The sequence below is a fragment of the Trachinotus anak genome, unplaced genomic scaffold, assembly GCF_046630095.1.
Source record: "Trachinotus anak isolate AG129_WGS33_773 ecotype Australia unplaced genomic scaffold, CSIRO_AGI_Tana_v1 ptg000005l, whole genome shotgun sequence".
Classification (NCBI taxonomy): Eukaryota; Metazoa; Chordata; class Actinopteri; order Carangiformes; family Carangidae; genus Trachinotus; species Trachinotus anak.
The window spans coordinates 23,960,737-23,982,386 of record NW_027273856.1 but is presented as its reverse complement, the minus strand read 5'-3'; the positions used below and the strand labels follow the sequence as shown (position 1 = coordinate 23,982,386).

Here is a 21,650-nt window from a genome sequence, read left to right as displayed (position 1 = left end):
TGTCAACACGTTCAGTCCACAGAGAAATGTACACAGCCCATATTCAGAAACTGTGCCTTAAAATGAACTGTCACGACGAATGTAATTTTGTGATGTCACAATGAAGCAGTCACGGCTCTCAGCCATACCCTAAGCCAGGCCCAGCCGGACCCACCGTCAGGACTTTTGTAACTTTGTGATGTCACAGCGATACAGTCACCACCCTAAGCTATTTTCCAGCATGGCTCACCTGGACCAAGGGTCCAACCTTGCAGGATTTGGTTCCTCTGAGTGTTTTCCTGAAATCTGCTATCTTTATTTGACCACTCAGAAAAAAGTCAGCCAATCAAAAGAAAGGGTCAGAGCCTCTCTTCTGATTGGCTCACCAACCTGTCCTTGCTAGAGCTCTAGCGAGAAGCTTGGTACTTAAAACCACAAATGCATCTTCTTATGGATATCAAACTTCAAATAAAACAGTGGAAAAGTTTAAGACATGGGACCTTTAAACTTTTGAAAAGAAGAAATATTTGCATAGGCCTATTTATAGCTATATAATGTATTTTTCAGTAAGGGAGAAGGAGTTCAAAGCATAGTATTATCATATTTCAATATGTGGATATTATCTCTGAATAAAGAAATGACTCTCTTCTCTTTTGCAACTGATGTTGAAATCCAGCTGCGGCTTAGGCTTTCCAGGAAAACAAGCTGTCGGCACATGGGTTTGTACCGCCCTTTAACGCATCACTCCTCCAGTCCTTCCTCTCTGGAGTTTCCAAGTTTTCCACCTCAGCTAAGTTGAGCAGGGTAACTTCCAAAATTACTTCAGCGCTCCTTTATCTGTTGCGGAAGTGCTTCGCAAGCTTTACAGATCGCACCGAGTGCTGCCACTGTCGGTATGTGGCTCCCTCATGGGTGCGCTTCGAAGTACATCATGTCTCCCCTCAGTCGGCGGATCGTCAGGTCTTGTTTCAGTGGCCTGGGTCGAAGGAGATGTAACACAGCGGCGTTTATGCCGGAGGCTGCGGGGTTTGAGGGAGTGTCGGGCCGCTCAGCCCTGCAGGAGTTTTCGGTCTCCAGCAGCGACAGCTTCTGGGCAGCTGTGGCGCGTCAGAGACTGAGCTGGATCAGTCCTTTCCACACGGTGCAGGACTGCGACCTGAGCCGAGGCAAGATAAAGTGGTTTGAAGGAGGAAAGCTGAATGTGTCCGGTAAGGTTAACTTAACCTTTCAGTAGAATGTAACCAGTATTTGACATTTTTCACGATCAGAGGCAATGGAGTGTAATTTCACTTTCTCTTGACAAGAAGAGTTTCCATGATAAAAACGCGTCCAGAGACATTGAAGGCATCATGAGGCAAAACTCATCAGCACATTTGACCAAAAATACCTTAAACTCACCATGATGCTGTGGTGATGAGTGCAGCAGATACACTGACATTGTGTGTGTGTAAGTGTGTATGTGTTTTCTTTGTGGACATATGCAGTGAACTGCCTGGACCGGCACGTGCACACCTGTCCTGAGAGAGTTGCTCTGATCTGGGAGAGAGATGAGCCGGGGTCAGAGGTCAAGGTGACCTACAGGTTAGCAGGTTGGCTTTAGTGTATGTGTGTGTGTGTGTGTGTGTGTGTATCTTCTTCATTCACCTCAGCTCACTGATGTCTCTCTATAGGGAGTTACTGGAGATGACATGTCGCATGGGAAACCTGCTAAGGCGGCGTGGCGTTAACAGGGGGGACTGTGTCACCATCTACATGCCTCCTTGTCCACTGGCTGTGGCGTCCATGTTGGCCTGTGCCCGTATTGGTGCAGCACACAATGTGGTGTTTGCCGGGTTCAGTGCAGATGCCCTCGCAGAGCGAATCAGAGACGGTGAGACAGTGTGACTGACCTGCTGATGCTGTCAGACTCAGAAACTGAGATTTGGGTGACAGCATGAGTCTGGAAACAAATTTCCACTGAGCATTTTAAAGCTGCACTAATCAATATTTTTTTCCAACAATGGATTAAATGACTACACGGACTGTGAAAGGGGTCACTTGAGCTCTATGGAGATTTGTGTCTTTAGTGGTGTCTCTCAGCTCTTGTTTTGGTCTTATGTCCCACAACTTTACTGTTTCTCATCGGCATTGTTCACAGCAGCAGCAGCAGCTGTTTTCAGGTAGAAGTGCTGACAAACCAAATATACACTCTTTGCCCAGCACCACACAGCAGATCGACAAAGTTAGCAACTAGTGAAGTATTGAGCATATAAAAAGACAGGTGTTTTCCCCAAGAGGTCACTCGTGAAGATCAGACACTGAGTTAAAAGGAGACTGAGCCAGGTACTACTGTTGTGACTACTTTGCTAATATTTTGCCTCCACAACTTCATAGTGATATAGGTGATATGTCCATGTTTGAGTTTAGTTTTTTGTATAAAACCAAAAGAGCGAGCTGAAAGACACCAAAAGCCTGAGTGACGACAGGCGATAAGTACTGCTCATGATGGGCCACTAATAGAATCATAATAAATAATAATAAAATCCGTTTGTCCTTTTTTGATCTGTTTTTAGACAAATTCTGAAACTCTTCCCCGGAGCAAGTTCTACTATGAAATAAAACATCCCAACATACTGTCTATTTTTGAACCACTGTTCAAAATATTATGATCGGCTCCATGCCTTTTCTCTTGTTTGGGACAGAAATCATTCCTGTGCTTTTCCTTGCAGGACAAACGTGTTATAGCTCTGGGTTTGGTGGTTTTGTGATATATTCCAAACACAGTCAAGGTGAATTGTGATCTGTCAGAAGACCTGGGGATTGCAAAATGTCAACACAGTGTTACAATATGTTGAATTTAAGTTTTAAATTGAATCTCGTTAATCTCAGTTCAGTTCAGTGCAGTTAACAAAATGAATGAAAAGTGAGTTGAGTCTAATAAAGACCTCTGCATCAGCAGTCTGATTTTCATATGCATCACATTTTCAGCCCGGTCCAGCACCGTCATCACAGTGAACCAGGGAGTCAGAGGGGGTAAGGTCACAGAGCTGAAGAGGACGGTGGATACAGCGGTCCAGAGCTGCCCGACAGTACAGCAGGTCTTTGTTGCTATGAGAACAGAGAATCCAGTTGTCATGACAGCCAGGGACGTCGCCATGGAGGAGGTGAGAGAGCAGAAAGCCAATCAGAACTTGCTTAGGATTCTAACAGGAAAAAACAGCAGTCACTTCCCCGGATAGATGAAGATTTAGAAATGTCTGGTGCATGGTCAGTGTTTTTGTTTGGTTCAGTTAAACACAACTGTTTAAGAGTTTATAAAATACTTGATTTATCAACTAATCTTTGGGATTAAAAATTCATTCTTGATGTTGGAAATAGCAGGTGACAGTCCACTAGTCACTCTTCCTGAGTTTTATCACGATTTTCCTTGGCAGAAGAAGAATGGAAAACAGAACATCCACTATCTGCTGACAAAGACCCTGTGATATGATCGAAAGCTCCAGATCAGCTACTGAGTGGACTTGCCTTTAAAATGTTGGTTTGTCCTCTAGCATCTTAATTACAGTTCTAGCATATCATTAACAACAGGGCAGTCAGCCAATCAGAGGAGAGGCTCTGAGCCTTTCCTCTGATTGGCTGACTGTTTTCTGAATTATCAGATAAAAATATAGCAGAATTCAGGTAAACACTTGGAGAAACCAAAGTCCAGGTGAGCTGTGCTGGGGAATAGCTGAGGGTGGTGACTGTATCATTTTGACATCACAAAGTTACAGAAGTCCTGACAGCTCATTTTAAGGCACAGTTTCTGAATATGGGCTGTCTGCATTCTCTCTGTTGATTGCACACTTTCATATTTTCATAGTATTGATATAGCATCTAGACCAGCCTTATAATAAAAAAAGACATGGAAATCCCACTTTCTACAATATGGGAACTTATAATGTTTCAACAAGAAAAAGCAATAACGTTTGTTCTGTTGTGGTCCTGTCACTATGCTGCGGTTACTGGATGTGATTTTTAACAAATAATCCATAAACTTCACTGGGTCATATAGGAAATGCTGAAGGAGGACGTGGTGTGTGAGCCAGCTGCCATGGACAGCGAGGACGTTTTGTTTCTGCTTTACACATCAGGCAGCACAGGGAAGCCCAAAGGACTCGTCCACACTCAGGCTGGATATCTGCTGTATGCTGCGCTCACCCACAGGGTAACCTCAGGCTGATTTGATCTTCTTACCATGCAGTGTATAGTTACTGCACTGGATGCATGTGAAGGCCTTGGACGGCCAAAATGTGATCTGTCATCTGTCAAGGAAATATCAGCCCATTCACAGGAGATTACAGAAGAGTTTCACAAAAATGGTGCTCTAGTTTTAACATCATGTAGTTATGTAATATAGTGAGTTCAAGGTGTGTTTATAAGTACACATGATTGCACATAATGTTTAAATGGGTTATCTAACAGTATAAAATGGATGTAAATACTATATTTTGATCTTTGAACAATGGTTGTGAGCATATAAACATTTTTTTTTTTACTTCTTTTTAAATCCAATCACCACATCAGTCTTCCTTCTTACCCCCAGTATGTCTTCAGCTACCATGATGGAGATGTGTTTGGCTGCGTGGCAGATATTGGCTGGATAACAGGACACAGTTACAGTGTCTATGGGCCGCTGGCCAACGGGGGAACCACTGTCCTGTTTGAGAGCACACCTATTTACCCTGACCCTGGTATGAACACCAGCAAATGTATGAATTTATCTGATTGGTTGGCAAATTCATGATAAAAGAAAGTTCATCGTACATTACAAAAACTGTAAATACCCATAGTTGCACAGCAGACCTTCCAATTTTTCATCCATTCACCTTAGGACCTTGGCAAAATTTGAATGACATTTTCATGATCATGCTAATATAAAATCTGATGTGCTGTGTAAAGTGCATTGACACACAGATTCTAGGTATTTCTGTCCTTCGCCAGCAGCTCTGCTCACTGTGTCTGCCTATGAATAACTGTTTACAGCCGAACTTGAACTTGGCCGTACCTTCTATGCTAAAATTAGAAGCTTCTGTATAAACAGGAGTGAGGGCCTCATCGTCATATGAGTCAGCACACACACCTTGTTATTGTCAAGGTGAAACTGACTCTGACTGATCATAGATTATTAGTATCTTCTCAGTACATGATAGCATATCTCTTTGGGTGATGCTAACTTGGACATGTTTTGTTTTTCACAGGAAGGTACTGGGAGACGGTTCAGAGACTTAGGATTAACCAGTTTTACGGGGCTCCCACAGCGATCCGCCTGCTGCTCAAATACGGAGACCAGTGGGTGCACAAATATGACCGCTCCACCCTCAAAACTCTGGGCTCTGGTATGTCTTTTATACCTGAAAATACTATTATGTGAACAATGGCCCACTACAATAGAAAAATCTTTTTTTTAAACCTGCTCATAACATTAAACTTAGCTCTGAGGATGCAACAAGAGCACAAGAACAGAGTCCAGAGCAGAAACAACTCCACAGTTTAGCCACATTAATGCTCTTATTTGAGCTACCATGCAGATTGCAAAGTGTTTCTGTGCTGGTGTCTGAATTATTTTCATTTAAAAATACACATACATGAAAAATGATCTCCAGCTTCCTTTACAAACTACAGTCTGCAAATTGTGTTGAGCATCAAATACAGTGTGTACCATACAGCATTATTAAGGAAGACTTAACAGTGTGTAAATTCACATGTCAAAGTACACTGCATGTATGTTCATGTACCGGAGAGTTACCGGAGGAATTCCTCTCCTGTGGGCACACACGTGTTACATACCTACAGTATACTGAGAGTTAAGCCTGGCTGGTACGTCAACATGCCTCAGTAATACACACACACACATACACACACACACACACACACACACATATATATACTGTATATACATACCATACACCTGTTCCTGAGAAACACAAGGTTAAAGTTACAACACAAAGCTTAACATAAAGAATGTAAATCCTTCTACTAAACGACATAGATGTAATTTCTTACAAATGTCTCTGGCTTGTCAGAAACAATCTAACAAATTTACAGAAAAAGCAAACCATACACTTTAGAAAAACAATACATAACTACATTATTGGATTGAAACGGTCTTTGTTTGTCTGCAGTGGGTGAGCCCATCAACACTGAAGCATGGGAGTGGTACCACAGCGTGGTTGGGGACAGACGCTGTCCTGTGGTGGACACCTGGTGGCAAACAGGTAACTGTGATCACTCTGATGTGTGGAATTTATCAGCTACAGGACACAAGTTTTTTTTATTAAATTGTCACCAAAATGTCAGCTGGTTATGCCAGTGGATGGGATTTACATGTTAGATCACAGAAAACTGTGGAGCTACAATGTCCTTTTCCAGATTTGAAGGCAGTAAATGTACAGTAGCCTGGTTCGAGACCTCTTCATCACCTCGGATTTGTCAGCGATTTATACCAAGTGAGATGTAAAGGCAAATCAGTGTGAATTTCAGGCTGCAGGTACAGCTAAAGAAAACATTTCTTTTAATCCATCTGACTATTTGTAACAACAGAAACGTTAGCAGCCACGTCAATTAATTAATTAATCAACCCTGGAGTTTTATTACATGGGAGAAGCCGTGCATTAAATACTGCCCTCACACAGGGGCTAAACAGTTATTTGGCTTTCGGGATACTCTATTTATTTAATGCTGAAATGCTGAGTAAAAAGTTGCATATTCATTTTGCACGTTTGCTACTATGAATTGCTGCTGTCAGCTGCATCATAAACAGCGCGTTGTGTGCAGCTCACATCACGTTTGGTTTCGTTTCTGGTGGTGTGTTTTTCATCACTTTCACAATGACTCCACAGAGGGCAGTTGGGTTCACGAACTCTTCCTCAAGCACAGCCACGTCTGCAGGGTCTATAACGGCCCATTACTCAGTCTTAAAGGGGCGAGCAGTGTGCTCCGTCCCTCCAACAATAACACTGTTACATAACATCAGGAATGTGGTGGTGTGTGTGCGCATACATACACAATATTACAGCACATGGGTGCGTACACATGGAGTATGTTCTCCCACACACACACACAAAGAGAGGGTGATTTTGTATCCCCTCTGGACTCCCCAGTCAAACCAGATGTCTTCCTGTCAGAGCTAAACTTCTGCTTTTGAGAGCAGTCAATATTAAAGTTGTTTTTTTTTCTTAATATTAAATAACAAGTCATCATCAACACCAGCACCATAGAGATAATGTGGAGAGGGGGGCAATAATTTCTCCCATGTTTTTAGTTTGTTTGTCAAATTCTCACATTAGCCAGTTGGATGTATTTGGGCTGCAGACTGCAGCTGTTAGGACTGTAGCTGCCAACAGAGCCAAAAGGGATCACAGCCGTCTGGAGAGACCCCCGTCAGTCTATGAACTCATTGCCAAAGGGCCTGACTTGCTCTCAAACCCACAAAAATGTAAATTTGCTCTCCAGTTTGTCTTCATATTGACCAAGTAAAAAGTAAAAAGTAAACTGACTTTATTTTTGGAATTATCTTCATATTTTCCATCTTCATTTATGGTTACATAACAAGATACCAGTGGGAAGAAGAAACAATATAGTGTAAACGTGACTGAACTGTGGCAGAGTACATTACAGTAATTGCAGTGGGTGTGACACAACATTTTTGTAACAAAACTGTCCTTCACCCTCTGCTCTCCTCTGAAGTCACCACAAAATAACCACTATTCCTTCACTAAAGCAGCTTATGATGGGACATAACAACAACATGTTTGAAAGCAGCTGATTTCGCTAATAAAAATCAATTTCACAGATGAACACAGGACCCGACTGACATTATGTGTTTCATCCTCAGTCTTTCTAAATTAGATTGAGTAATGACCAAATGGAGAAAAGCTGCGTTAATTACCATACAAATGGCAAAAACCTATAATTAATTGATGATAATTAAACATCAGAGCATCATGAGCTTGAGAATTACAGACACAGATATGACCCAAATACCCTACCTCAGTAAAAAGGATTATGTTGTTATGTTATTTTCCTGGACCACTGTTTCCAATTAGGAATAAGTGGCATTATTCATAAATGCCATTTGGTTGATCTGGGAGCAAGTAGCCTGTTTAGAGAGAAAATTAGATTTTGATCCACAGTTGGCATACGGCCTCCGTGAGGGATCATACAGGACTGGAGGGGTAAGAGGATGAGCAAAAAATATATATATATATTTTGGTATCTACATATTTAAATTTTTATTTTTGAGCATTTATTTAAAGCAGTCGTTTGACATTTTGGGAACTACTGTACGCTTATTTTCTTTCTTACCAAGAATTAGATTCAAAGACATATATTGTTCTCTAAATACATGGCTGCAACTAGCAGCTGGTTAGCTTAGCTTAGCATAAAGACTGGAAACAGGGGGAAACAGTTATATGCCTGGTTATGTCTAAAGGTAACAAAGTTTGAGCTAGGGGCCAGACTAACTGTTCCCCTGTTAGCATGTCTTCATGCTAAGCTAAGCTAAGTTACCCAGCTGCTGACTGTAACGTCATATAAAACAGACAGATTTGAGTGTGTTATGAATATTCTAGCCTCCCTGCAAGAAAGCAAATAAGTGTATTTCCCAAATGCTGACGTGGTCCCTTAATGCTGTTGTGGGGGTCAAGAGAACAGTTACAGTTGAGCTGAGCAGGATGCCAGTTCTATTGTTGGATCATCTGTTGTGTCCTACTTTATAACAGGTCCCCTCTGCTGCTGTCCACACTGTTGCCACTAACACCACCGGGCAGATTTACCAGAGTCCCTGAGGCCCCGACAAACCTAATTGCATTTAATTTACTTAGTATGGCAATAATTCCACAATCTACATCTGTAGCAGTGAGATGGGCTTATGTTAGATTTCCAAACTGTGATTTAGCTTCTACTACTCTCCTCTCTGTCCCTTTCACTTTTCATTTCACTTTTACACAATCAGTCCTGCATTTCATCTTCAGTGCTCTGACCAAAAAAATGTGTTTTAGTCTGCAAACTATTTTGGTCTGTTCATATTACTCAATAACTGCATTTGCGACACAGAGCTGTAGCAATCACTGAAGACCACTGAGTGTCCTCAGTAGAGTGCCCACATTATTTTTGAGTAAACTGGGTTTTAGCAGCTTGTGGGGATTCGACAGCCCTGGACACTGTAGTTATTGTCTTCGTGTTGAGTCCTGGTGGTTTAGACATATATATTTTTCTATCTGGCACCTTTGTTTTGTGTTATTCCTCCTCTGCCATGTTTCCTGCCCCTTAAACTAGGGCAAAATTAAAAAAAAACGTCCTTGTATTGGTTATTGCTCTATACAAAACTATATGTATAGTCTGGTCTGATATTTTCTGTTTAACAGTAACCTTTTAAAAATGATTTTTTAAGTTATATGTCTGCTATATGTCTACTTTATATAATCTGTCATATTTTTCCTTTGTGTTCTCAGAGACAGGTGGCATCTGCATTGCCCCGAGGCCATCGGACCCAGACGCAGAGATTGTCCCAGGAATGGCTATGAGACCTTTCTTTGGCATAAAGCCAGTGCTCATGGACACTGAGGTAGGTAGGTGTGTGTGTGTGTGTGTGTGTGTAGCATGCCACCCTGCAAATGCTGAATGGCTGGGAACAGCCCAGAGGAGAGGGTCAGATTAGGATTATAAAATAGTCACCAGCTGTGTCACTTTTGATACCCACCCTGCTCCCACCATTCAGTCCCATTCTGTGCGTGCCAAACCCCCCACTAAAAATCTGTCTAACTACTTTGTGGCTATTGCCAATGCTCTTGTTTCTGAAATGTGCAGATTGTGCAGACAGTTGGAGTGATGACTCTGATCTGATCAGTCTTCCTCCCTCTCAACACAAACACACACAGCATTTAGAGAGCACGTGGTACCAACAACATTAATGCACTTCCTAAAATGTCAATAATACGTCCTTACAAGAGTTCTTACTTGCAGTAATTTTATCAGTTATGTAATCAGGCCATATTTTGTTGTCCATTTTTCTTTTCTTGCACATCATCCACTTTCTACTTTTTTTTCAGGGGAAAGTTGTGACTTCCAACAACACATCCGGAGCTCTGTGTATAGCTCAGCCTTGGCCTGGTATGGCCCGAACAATTCATAACAACCACCAGAGATTCACTGAGACCTACTGTCAGCCTTATCCTGGTACTGTACGATGCATTCAAGAACAACCTGTCTCTGTTGTTACGGTGTTTCTATATTTCTCTACTTTCTTTACTGGACTTTTCATTTTTTATTGTATGTTAACAGTCTCTAATCTCTTTGTTAGGTTATTTCTTTACTGGCGATGGGGCCTATCGATCTGAGGAGGGATATTACCAGATCACTGGGCGCCTTGATGATGTCATCAATGTGAGCGGTCACAGGATTGGAACGGCAGAGATAGAGGATGTAGTGGTAGGTGGTAAAAAAATAGAAAAATAACAACTAAATATGTCCGAAAAAAGTTACAGTAATTTCAGTTTCATTAAAATTGCATTTTAATTATTTCTTCCAATGTTTAACCAAAGATGCATTTAAGTTGTTGAGGCATTTTTTCATCTAAAACTCAAGCAGTTAAACCATGGAAGGTACACACAATCCTGATCCTGTCATTTCTGTAACAGAATCAGTGTTCTGCAGTGGCTGAATCTGCTGTCATAGGATTCTCACATAACATTAAAGGACAAGGTGAGCAACACATTTGTCCCACATTACACTGTTCACAAGGATGGAAAAGAATTTGAAAGCAGGATTCTCCGTCTCTGTGCTTTGTCAGGTGTTTATGCTTTTGTGGTGCTAAAAAAGAATGTAGAGGTCCATGAGGTGGATGTGTCCAGGCAGCTAAATGGCATGGTTTCTAAAAAGATCGCCAAGTACGCCTGTCCAGACTGCATCCAGGTAATTCTGTTTCACTCACTTTAAATTGCAAACAGACATTTATAACTAATTTGTACGTAGTAACTTGGTAATGTTTTGGTCACTCTCACAGTTCGTCCAGCGTCTGCCAAAGACACGCTCAGGTAAGATAATGCGACGGGTGCTGCGGAAGGTGGTGGAGCGCGAACTGAACGGATTGGGTGACCTCAGCACGCTGGATGACCCTGCTGCAGTTCAGGAGATCATCCAGGGTCACCGTGACCTCTTAAGCAAACAGCAGCCTCAATGATGTGGTTTCTCAAAACATTCTCATCTAAAGCAGAACATGAAAGTGATGTTCCCACGTTACTCTCTATCTCACTTAAACAGACTCGTGCCTGTGTATCAAAAATGATTTTAAAGGCCAAATATTTTTTGGGTGTTTTTATTGCACATATAAATTTTTTTATCAAATCAGGTAAACATTTTTTAAACTGTATGTATTGTCCACAGATGTATCTGCTCTTTATTACTAAAAGCATAACAACATCTTGTGTTTTTCATACAAAACTGAATTACACAGTTGTAATAATATTCCCATGTATTGACTGTGAACATACCACAATAAACCACTGTAATTCCACATGAAGGCACATGAGATTTACTGAGTCTTAAATTTACTTGTCTTTCATATTTAAATCCTGCTGACTATTGCATAGTTATCCAAACCATTTGTTTGTCTTTGGGTCCAAAACATTTTGGCTGCTACCAGATGAGCCTCCTCCAAACCGTCATCCTGTCAGTAAAAGTGTTGCCCTCCAACTTATTTTCTTTACCTCTTTTTCAGTCAAGAAAGCAGAGGATAAGATATGAAGCTCTTAAAATGCCTGTGGACATGAATACATACAAAACTGGATGTGCACTTCCACCTACACTGGAGCATCTGTGTCTAAGTACCTTGTCGAAGAGCACATGTTAGTAACTGAGGAATTCGGGAGTGTTTTCTGTTGTTGCTGCCCACACTGATGCTTCCTTCATGTCCAGGATTTCAGACAGATGACTCTGTGGTCACATGGTTTCGTCTCTGTGATTGAGGCTGCTGCTGCCTGCTTTTAACTTTGTTAACTCCCATCGGCCGTCTCCACACAGCTTCAGCTGAACATCGTGGTACTGTTAGAAGAATGAAACAAAGACAAACAGGACTAATATTCTGAACGGATTTAGGCAGATAAAGCAAGAGGGAGCGTGTGTTAAAATTAAGGAAAATGGAGATATAGATTTTTAAAAAAAGCACAATCTCAGACAATTCAGAGAAACAGATGAAGAAATAGCCCTTGTGGATATAGGATCTAATCAATTAAAAATTTAGATATAGCAAGTATTATTAGGAGAAATTTAAAAACTCTTTAAGTCTCAATTTGGCTTTGAGACATCTGGTCAGGGATGTGCACTGTTCGTGTGTTCAGTCTACCTTCTCCAGGCTGCTGCGGTGTCCCAGACTGACCAAAGTCATGCCAAGCTGTTTACAGGTCCGGTACAGTTGTGCCTCTGCCTCCTCTGTTAAAGCACTGGTGGCCTCATCCAACACTGCAAAGAAAAAAAACACTGGTTTAAGAGAGCTCCTGTCTAAGTCGCCTCTAACACAGAGAACAAATTGCCAAATTGAACTAGGTGTTCAATTCAAAAACAGTGGGCTGGTCTAGATCCCCTGAGACTGCTGAGTCAGAATCACTGAATGAAACAGCATTTAAAAAAAAACACACCTGCATATTTGGGCTGCAGGTAGAAAAGTCGTGCAAAGCAGAGACGCTGCATTTCACCTGGAGACAGAACATCATACCTGCAGAGAACATCTGAATTTTACTCTGCACAGCAACACACAATACAAACAGTTATTGTTGCACTTTGCTGCTCTCACCAGTTCCAGTCCACATTTTCATCCAGCCCACCTGTCCGCTTCAAGAGGCTAGACTGGAGAACACATAAAGTTTGATTCAAGATGAACAAGTGCTCAAATGTAAAACAAGATAAACTTGAAGATGAATAAGCACTTTGGTAAAACAAATGCAAGATTCACTCTGAGATAAAGTCACTCACCACTCCAGCTAATTCGAGGAACTGTATAATTCTGTCATCATCCACTGACCCTGAAGGAAGAAACATGATAGTATGAATATCACTCATCATTATAGATTAGCAACTATTTCAGTCATTTTATGAGGCAGCATTGACTCAAAGACCACAAAACCAAGACTATAACCAAGTTTAGATTAATAAGAAATATTGCTCTATATTCATTAATCTTTCTATGTGATTATACACAAAGTTCCCCGTTACTTACTAAGTAACAAATGTGCTGCTGTGGCATCACTTCTTTATGTATGTTTTTCTACCAGAACAACTAACTGCGATTAAATAAATTAATATTTTCAGCGTCTAACTGTTACACAGTGTAATGCTGTTGAGTCACAGTGAAACCTGATACCTGATGCAGGGTAAATATCCTTTAGTGGGTAGATCACCTGTTGGAGAAGACAGTTTCAGTAAATCCTCATTTAATTGGTAGTTTGTATTTCTGTAAATCTCAGCATTCAGGATTTTACAGCAAGCACAGTGTCTACATGACTGCCGAAAGAAAAGGACATGAAGGAAGAGGCATCGACCTGTTCGCGCAGCGTGCCATCGGTCAGGTAAGGTTTCTGCGGCAGGAAGAGGGTTCCTCTGGGCCCAAAACATGTCGTCATCTGGACAAAACCTGAGGAAGAGAAGAACAAAATTGACAGAGACAGACATGAAGTAAGTGTCAAGAAGCTACTCATGTCTGCAGATATCACAGAATGACTTCTTTGCAGTCATTTGGCTTTGTGAATATTTGCATTGTATGTATGAATGAGTATGAATGACAAAACAAGACCAGCGGTACCTCCTGCCCTTCTCCCAAGACAAGCTGTACAAAAACAATCTAGATTGTGAACCGATTTCTCCTCCCCTTTCTTTTTGCAGCAGTTCTTGTGAGTTTCTGTGTCAGTGCATCCATATATCTATGTGCTGTTTTCAAAAATACTGTTTCAAGTTGTAAGCTGAGATACAAACAGGTAGATTTAGACACAAAAGAACAAAGGAAAAAAATGACGTGGTTGACTTTGATGATCTGTGCTACATATACAAACTAAAATAACTGAAGGATGCCCACAATGCTGGGGGACTATTATTTCCTTAAAGGATAAACCTGGGATTTTTGAACCCGGCCCATATTTTCCCATGTTTGGGTGTAAATGATTGATAGGGACAAAAATCTTTGCAATGGGTTCACTACTGAGCAAGAATGGTACACCTGGCAACTACAAAACAACCAAATATAATGGACATGCATATGCATTAACCTTTTCCTAATGTTTCATACAGATATTAGAGTCAGGGGTTATTATTACAGTGCAAAGGGCTCAGGAGAGACCACGTCTGCTCCATCACATGTGCGCTCACATTAAAATTGTAAATAGTAGAAATTACTGTCTCACCGCTGTCTGCCTCCCAGAGTCGGTTGAGGACCCTCAGTAGTGAAGTTTTGCCCGTCCCTGTGTTCCCCACCACCAGCAGATGAGTTCCCTGACTGATTTTCAGACTCAGGTCCTCCACCAGCAGCTGGTCTGAGTAAGGAGATTTGTATGAAAGATGGTCCAGGATGAAGGCAGTGTCCACTGGGCCTGCGTGGACATTGAAGTCACTGTGTAGAGAGATTAAATTAATTAATATAAGCACTTTATATTAATTTTTGGCATCTTCTTTGATCTTCACTTGTCTTTTTTTTATTATTAAAGCCAAACACTAGCTGTTAAATTGATGTGACTGTACTTTTTTCTGCAGCAGATATTATTGTAAAAGTGCCCACACGAACCTGTCAAAGTCATAGCTTTCTCCTGACGCGGGGTCGTAGTCACACTGCTTGCGTAGGATGTCATCCATCACCTCCCTCAGCTCCCCAATCCTGACCACAACACACACACACACACACACACAAATTCACTGAGAGAAAGGAAAGGTGGCTGGCATGCACCAACACTGCTGTCATCATCTGTCCTACAGGAGTTGAATTTAAGTATGCTGCGTGATACCTGTGGGTGTACCCAGCCACATCTGACAGAGTGGTTGACAGGTCTATCAGCTGCGTGAAGCCATTTATCAAGTAGATGCACACAAAGGCGTTCTGAATGTGAACAAGAGAAGAGAGAACCAGAGCAGGGAGTGAATAAAATCAATGATTATTTTAAAAAGTGTCTGAACACAGAACAAAAGGCTCCAACCACAAGGTACACTGGAGGATTTTAATACTGGCTGATAATGAAGACATATGTACTCGCCTATGTGCCATTGTGACAGTTATGAAGCTACTAAAATGCTTCTTAAGACATTTGGAAGTGACATTTATGTCTAATGACAGGCGTATGAACCCAAGATGAATGGAGTTGAATGGGTCTTTCAAGAGAGAAAGGTTTTGCTGCCACCCAGTGTTTGAATTAAACAACATTCACGGTAGGTGCTGGAAACTGTGACTGAGGGCAACACTCCCACTTCTGAGCTTCATGTAAATCAGGAGGGATTATTGTACCTGTTCTGCAGCATTTTGTAATATTTAGTTTTAGGTATGTCTGAGACTTTTTACATTGTCGGCTTCCTGAAAACATTTCATCACTGATCATACGATTCAAGTTCCTACTTTTTTAGTTCCTGTTTTCTAAAATTTCTTAATGTCAGATGCTGAATGTCCATCTTTTTTTTTTTTTTTTGATAAAGATTGTTGAACTGAGACCTGAGACAACAGTGGAAATAATTCCAGAGGCCAGCACTTATGACACAGGATTTGAGGTTAGCGAGGTAACTTCAGGTTTAACCCTGGGTTTCAGGGCTACAGGAGTGGTTCACTTCCTACCAGGGTAAATCACCATGGCAACTTATGCTTAACTCATGACCTGCTCCAGAGCAGGTTAACTGTGATAAACTCTCTGTCCATTTGTTAGAAGCTCTGCTTCACAGTGGCAATGTCATCTAAGTCACCATCTATCCCCGACTGTGGTAGCACAATGGTGATTGAGCCCATGACTGACTGATAACATTACATAGAAATCCTTGCATTTTACAGTTTTATGAACCAGGGCTCTACTACAACTCGTGCACAAAATCAAAAGGAGTCATGAGTCACTTACACAAAGTAAGTGATGTGTGTTCCATCACCCACTATTATATTATTATAACTACCCATTACAACTTTGCCTCTTTCAAATGAACACACTTGCAGCTGGATAGGAAAACCCAGAGTTAAGTGAGCCAGTTGATCGCCAGCTTTATATCAAAGGTTCTCCAGAAAACCAAGTATTAGGTTCAGTGAAACTAGATAACAAAAAGATAACCTGGGTATGTTAAACATGCTTCGAAGAACAGGCCCAAGGACTTCATCAGTATATCCCTGCTATCAATAAACCAAACAAGGTCTTGCTTTCTACTACCATTTCTAAGACAAAGGAAAAGTTAAAAAGCCTACCTTACTGATGAGGGCACTGAGCTCGCCGGGAGTGAGACCATCATAGATACCAGTGAAGATGGGAATGGCGATTATAATGTAGCTGAGGAAACCTCCGAGGTAGTCAAAGGTGTTCACCCCGACTGAGAGAGGAGAGGTCAGAGGTTACCTCTACAGGTTTAAACAATATAATGATAGATATGAGTGAGCGGCTGTGTATAAGATGATCTTACTATAGAGCCAGAGTTCTTTATTGATGAGACTCTTCTGAGTTTCTAACAGAGCCTGCAGTCTTCGATTGGTCCTCGTGTGTTCCACTTTACCAGCTCTAAAAACCCAGAGAGCAGCATTTGTGCCAAACTGCTTTAACCACATAATCTGTGTGATCTGGTGTCAGGACAATTCAGACAGACCTAGAGAATATTTTTAACCACGAGAAAGCAGACTTCCTGCTTAAGTTGTACATGCCTGGCTGAACTTTCTAGCATTGTCTTCCTCTGTAGAACACAAAAATCTCCTCACCTGTAAAAAGCTGCAGACTCTGCATTAACACGGATCTGCATGTGCTTGAATCTGGAGATACAAGAACATTACATTTCTGTAAAAAAACCCAAACAATTTAAATTTACTTTAATTTGAACACAAAATTCTTTGAACCTCCCTCCTCCCCCTAACACAAACTCACATTGTTTTAACATGTGACAGATAAAATAACAATTCCTTTTCAGGAGGGGACTACACTGCAGGCTGACGCATATCCTGTGTTATTTCCTAAGAGGCAAAAGGCACTGCGCCAAAGTTTACAGACACTTCCTCTTAACTAAGGGCTGGTTTCCTTAACAATAAATACTGGAAATATCTGCATCAAATAAAGATAGTGAAACACCAAACTGCTCTGCTAAAGTTCAAGGAAAACACATGTTTACTGTCCATTTAAGTCAGTCCTGCTTTGCTCGTCTGTCAGAGAAAATTCCTCTTGACGCAGACTCTGATGTGTTTCTGTCACGTGACACACTGTGTACACACAGTACAGTAAACTTTACCTGAAGTCTCCCTCCAGTTTTTCTTGCTCAAACAGAGTTGACACAATTGGCCCCATGAGGATTTTATTGGCAACGGTCCCGATCACAAAGTACCCAAAGATACTCACAGGGCCGATCCAGCCAGTGCTGCAAAACAAGACAACTTTATCTCTACAGCACCTTCCAAAAACACACAAGATCACTTAACATTGGGTATTAAAACAATGTTAAAAGAAAGTAAGGGGAAAATAAATTACAGTTGAGTGCAAATATGTTAACTTAAACAGATGAAACAAAGAAATAAAAGTGTAGTATCACTGCGGTACCACCATAGATGATAAAGAAACCCAAAAAGTAATGGCAACCAGTATTTAAACAGTAAAGAAAACAGACTCATAGAAATGATGCCTCTCTTTCTCTTTTACAGTTTTTCTTGACTGTCTAGTGTCAGTGATACTGAGAGATTCACAGAGGACAGAAAAACAGCACATGATTTGGATAAAGCATAAATATTTATATAAAAATGGATGCTCTACTTTGTGACAGCGTTCTCAGTTCCCTCTCAGTGTTTCACTCGCATGAACCTTTCGCAACCTCAAATCCCTTCTATATTTATGATGATGCTTTTTCAACTTCAGAGTCAGTGTTAAATACTCGTATGTGAATGTACATTCTGCCACAGTACTCTACAAACCCACCTGTAATAACAGTGGTAGGTGTAGTAAGCCAGTGTGAACGGCGAGACGATCAAGCGACTGGCCATGGTGCTCATCTGCTTACACAACCTCTCAGCATCCTGACTGATCCGCTGGTCACTGAAATACACACAACACCAACATGAAGAAAAACAGTCACCAGGATTAACCACTTACATTGTTTTCCACTGCTGGATCATACTTAATATTCAAACACAGACATGATCTAATACATAAAAAACTTTCAAATGACACATTTGCATGTAAAGTGTGACTACAGATTCGTGTTGGTACTCTCATACCTGTTGATGATTTAAGTGAATCACAATTGCACCTGTGTCTATATTCTGTTAAAAAAAAAGCTCTAGATAAGACAACAAAGACAAAAACCATTAAACCTTACGGGTTGTCTATGTCCTCTCTGAGCACGTTGAGTGTGTAATAGACTCGGCCCTGGAAGTAGGCCGTGTGGAGGCTCTCAGTTAACGTCTTCCTCCAGCTAACATACATCTGATTACAAATGTACTGGTCGATACTTTTCAGCTGGGAGAGAGAAAGAGACGAACACAGAGAGGGAGGAAGAAAAAATGTCCATTAGAGAGAAAAAGCAACAGAGACACAATAAACAGTAAGTATATGAGACTAACAAGAGCATGTTGGAAGAGGCCTGCTACAGCTGTTCACTTATTAAGCAATGTGACAAAATATGTTGAATATTTGTGTCCTTAGAATAAACTCAGTGTGTTTCTCAGGTTCAAAATCCAACTACACACAGCCAAGATCAAGAGTATGCAGGCTATAAAATGAACATGTCAGACTGTCCTAACCTGATAAATCTGCCACTGTCCTTTATGGCAGCAATCCAAAAATCTAATATGATCACACAATAAAATACTGGGAATAGATTACCTGATTTTTGATTTAGTTTAGTACATAGAGGGCAATGGATTTATCGTAATTACGATTAAAGTACTGTTGTATTTTAATATACACACAGAATAAATAACTTGCTTCAGCAGTAGTAAGAGTGTTGTCGTGGCTCTGCTTAATTATGACCAAGTCAACTTTATGAATATTATACTGTATCTGGTCAGTGGGGAGGTCAACTTCTGCCAACCCTCCCTGCTACATCAACTTACCGTGGAGTTGATTAAAATGAGCACCATAGCTTTTCCCACCAGACTCCTGAAGCCTGAGTAATCTTTGTCTGCCAGCACATTGTAGAATTGACTGGGGAGGACACCCACTTGGTAAATGATCAGCTGCTCTGATGAGAGAAAAAAAGATGTGTTGGCGCATTGTTGGGAGACAGTTCCAGCAGAGACTCGTAAAACAACGTGGGGAAATAGTGCAACACTTTGAACTAAAGGTCAGTGGGAAAAAAAAACATAACATGCAAATGCTGTTCCCTGAAGTGTAGTGTTACAATGTCACAAAAGGCGTTACACAAGAGGCAGCGGACATCTGACGAACTCGTGATGATTTAGTGTGACAGATTTTATTTCATTCACATTCATTTGATAGATAGCATGAACTATTTATGACTATTTATTTCCCCCTTGGGCAGCGATGCTGTCATACAGGTATGTCCAGCAGTTACCTGTCAGAGTGACAGCAAGCAGCGTCCCAAACATCAGGACACTCTGACTGCTCCATGATGGGAACAGGACCTTCTGGATGCTGCAGAACCTCTGAACAAACTTCCAGTCCAATTTCGGTCTGAAGTTATGCACAGAGAGACATTATGGTGAATTAGAAAACTGCAACTTTTTAAATCTTGTTAACTCACACCATGTGTTTATATGCATGGAAAATGTGATTTTGTTATGAGGAAATTCTTCCATTTCTTTGCATCAGTCACTTACACCACTTCTCCTTACTCTGTAAAACCAACACATAAACTGCTCTCTGAATCCTGCTGATCCCTAACACACAACCCCCGAAGAGACGTTTTACTGTGCAACATTATTTACATTACAAAATATCTGAAAAAAAAACTGAGTTTCCCTAAATTAGAACAACATGACTCCACCTCCTCCACCAGTCTCCCTGCAGGTGTAGCTCCAGTCTTACCTTTTTGCGCCTCTGACATTTGACTTTTCCAGACGAGGCATCTGCTCTGCCGGCCAGGAGGACCGATATTCCTCCCAGATAAAACTTCACATGCGTTTTTCCCGACTTGATGTTGTTGTTAAGCAACTTTTAACCAGCTAGTCAAGCTAACTCCAGACCAACGTGTGAGGCAAGCGTCAACAATAGTTAGCGAGGGGACGAACAAATGTCTACAAAGCTACCTAAAATAACTACCTTCTTTATTACTCTCACGGCCTCATTAATTGGCTTAAATGCTGCCAAACGTGTTAACTATAGCATCGTCTGACTGAGGGCTACGGCGGTGTTACCTTGCGTCTCCTCTGTGGACTCAGGTAGCAGCGATTGTTTTGGAAGGAGAAAGTTAAAGCCCGGACTTCCGGTTTAATGCACACCGATTTTCAAAATAAGAGTTTTGTTCGAGCGGCACAGCGTTAATAGATGAAGTAAAAATAAAAAAATAAAAATCATAAACCATCTTGGCAAAAATTGAATTTTACAAACTCTAGACACAAAAAAAAAAAAAATTATAATAATAATCATGGTTGTATGTGTAGAACAAAATGCACTTTTGACTTTTATACCAATGATGGTAACAGAAACACCTCTGTGTATAATACATTACAGTTCAACTGCCTCCAAAATGATGCAGTTTCAATAAAAACTGAACATTATAATGTTAACAAGGTTTTAATTTATTTATTGTTGTATCTGATTGCATATAGTTATTCTTACACCCAGAAACTACTGCTACCCGATCAATTAATTATAATATATAATAAAAGTTTTTTGTTCAGTCTGTTTCAGTGTTCTATATCTAATGGCTACTAATGTAATAGGAGTCACATCTAGACAACCACAGTGTGGGCACAGGCTTTTAAAGGGGAGCTATTAATGGATACTTGGAAGAAGCCCACCATGGAGATACTCAAAAAGCTAAAAAAAAAAATAGTGCTTGAATAATACTTTATTATGGAACAACTCACACAGTGTGTCACAAAATGAAGTGATTCCTTTATGGAAAAATAAATTCTTATAAATCATGTCTCTTCTGTATTACTGCTTGAAATACTTGCATTAACAGCTTAAATATTTTTTAGCTGATTAATGTATCCTGGTGACAGATTGCTCAGGCAGGGTCAGGGCCTGTGCTGGCCTCTGCAAATTCTTTAGATACCAAAAAAGGGCCATCAACCAAAGTTCAATTTATAAGAACAGAGAAGAAAAGATAGAGAAAAAGAGAGAAAACATTGTCTTAGGTTGGCTGTACATGTGGATTACAAACCAGATATAGCCCTGAAACCTTATCTAAGTTGCTCAAAGGTTGAGTGTGAGCCCTCTGTGGTATTTGGGTGTAGGGAGTAAAAATGTGACTCTTGCCCACACTGCATGCCTCCCCTTAATGCTGACCTTTTGTATTTTGAGCAATCCAGAGAAACATGCAGTTATTCTGGATTT

At 40.8% G+C, this 21,650-nt stretch overlaps 2 protein-coding genes across 3 annotated transcripts; one reads left to right on the top strand and one right to left on the bottom strand.

The window, feature by feature from the left end:
- The first annotated feature begins 696 nt into the window (after window positions 1-696).
- On the top strand, window positions 697-11,512 carry LOC139622064 (acetyl-coenzyme A synthetase 2-like, mitochondrial). The gene is made up of 14 exons (XM_071479157.1): window positions 697-1,187; window positions 1,464-1,560; window positions 1,650-1,849; window positions 2,947-3,122; window positions 4,013-4,165; window positions 4,544-4,691; window positions 5,199-5,336; window positions 6,123-6,215; window positions 9,453-9,565; window positions 10,050-10,176; window positions 10,301-10,428; window positions 10,638-10,701; window positions 10,790-10,911; window positions 11,003-11,512. The coding sequence occupies exons 1-14, from the start codon at window positions 875-877 to the stop codon at window positions 11,177-11,179; spliced, it is 2,049 nt and encodes a 682-aa protein (XP_071335258.1). The 5' UTR covers window positions 697-874; the 3' UTR covers window positions 11,180-11,512.
- On the bottom strand, window positions 11,299-20,531 carry abcd4 (ATP-binding cassette, sub-family D (ALD), member 4). Of its 2 annotated transcripts, XM_071479158.1 has the most exons (19): window positions 20,175-20,531; window positions 19,702-19,820; window positions 19,241-19,368; window positions 18,505-18,644; window positions 18,105-18,221; window positions 17,428-17,553; window positions 16,907-16,957; window positions 16,618-16,712; window positions 16,406-16,527; window positions 14,982-15,073; window positions 14,765-14,854; window positions 14,388-14,593; window positions 13,533-13,624; window positions 13,355-13,391; window positions 12,967-13,016; window positions 12,788-12,840; window positions 12,633-12,709; window positions 12,341-12,456; window positions 11,299-12,039 (listed from the first exon to the last, which is right to left on the bottom strand). In XM_071479158.1, exons 1-19 carry the CDS (start codon window positions 20,213-20,215, stop codon window positions 11,938-11,940), a joined length of 1,854 nt encoding a protein of 617 aa, XP_071335259.1. In that variant the 5' UTR covers window positions 20,216-20,531; the 3' UTR covers window positions 11,299-11,937. The 2 variants fall into 2 exon arrangements, with proteins under 2 accessions (XP_071335259.1, XP_071335260.1); XM_071479159.1 differs by lacking the exon at window positions 20,175-20,531 and having other exon boundaries at window positions 19,241-19,363.
- Window positions 20,532-21,650: the final 1,119 nt, after the last annotated feature.

Coding starts and splice junctions, on each gene's coding strand:
- LOC139622064 (XM_071479157.1), top strand. CDS start 875: ATGTGGCTCCCTCATGGGTGCGCTTCGAAGTACATCATGTCTCCCCTC. Junction 1,850..2,946: donor CGCAGAGCGAATCAGAGACG/GTGAGACAGTGT, acceptor TCACATTTTCAG/CCCGGTCCAGCACCGTCATC. Junction 10,177..10,300: donor CTACTGTCAGCCTTATCCTG/GTACTGTACGAT, acceptor TCTCTTTGTTAG/GTTATTTCTTTACTGGCGAT.
- abcd4 (XM_071479158.1), bottom strand. CDS start 20,215: ATGCCTCGTCTGGAAAAGTCAAATGTCAGAGGCGCAAAAAG. Junction 16,713..16,906: donor GAGTCTGCAGCTTTTTACAG/GTGAGGAGATTT, acceptor CTGGGTTTTTAG/AGCTGGTAAAGTGGAACACA. Junction 15,074..16,405: donor TCAGTGCCCTCATCAGTAAG/GTAGGCTTTTTA, acceptor GTTCACATTCAG/AACGCCTTTGTGTGCATCTA.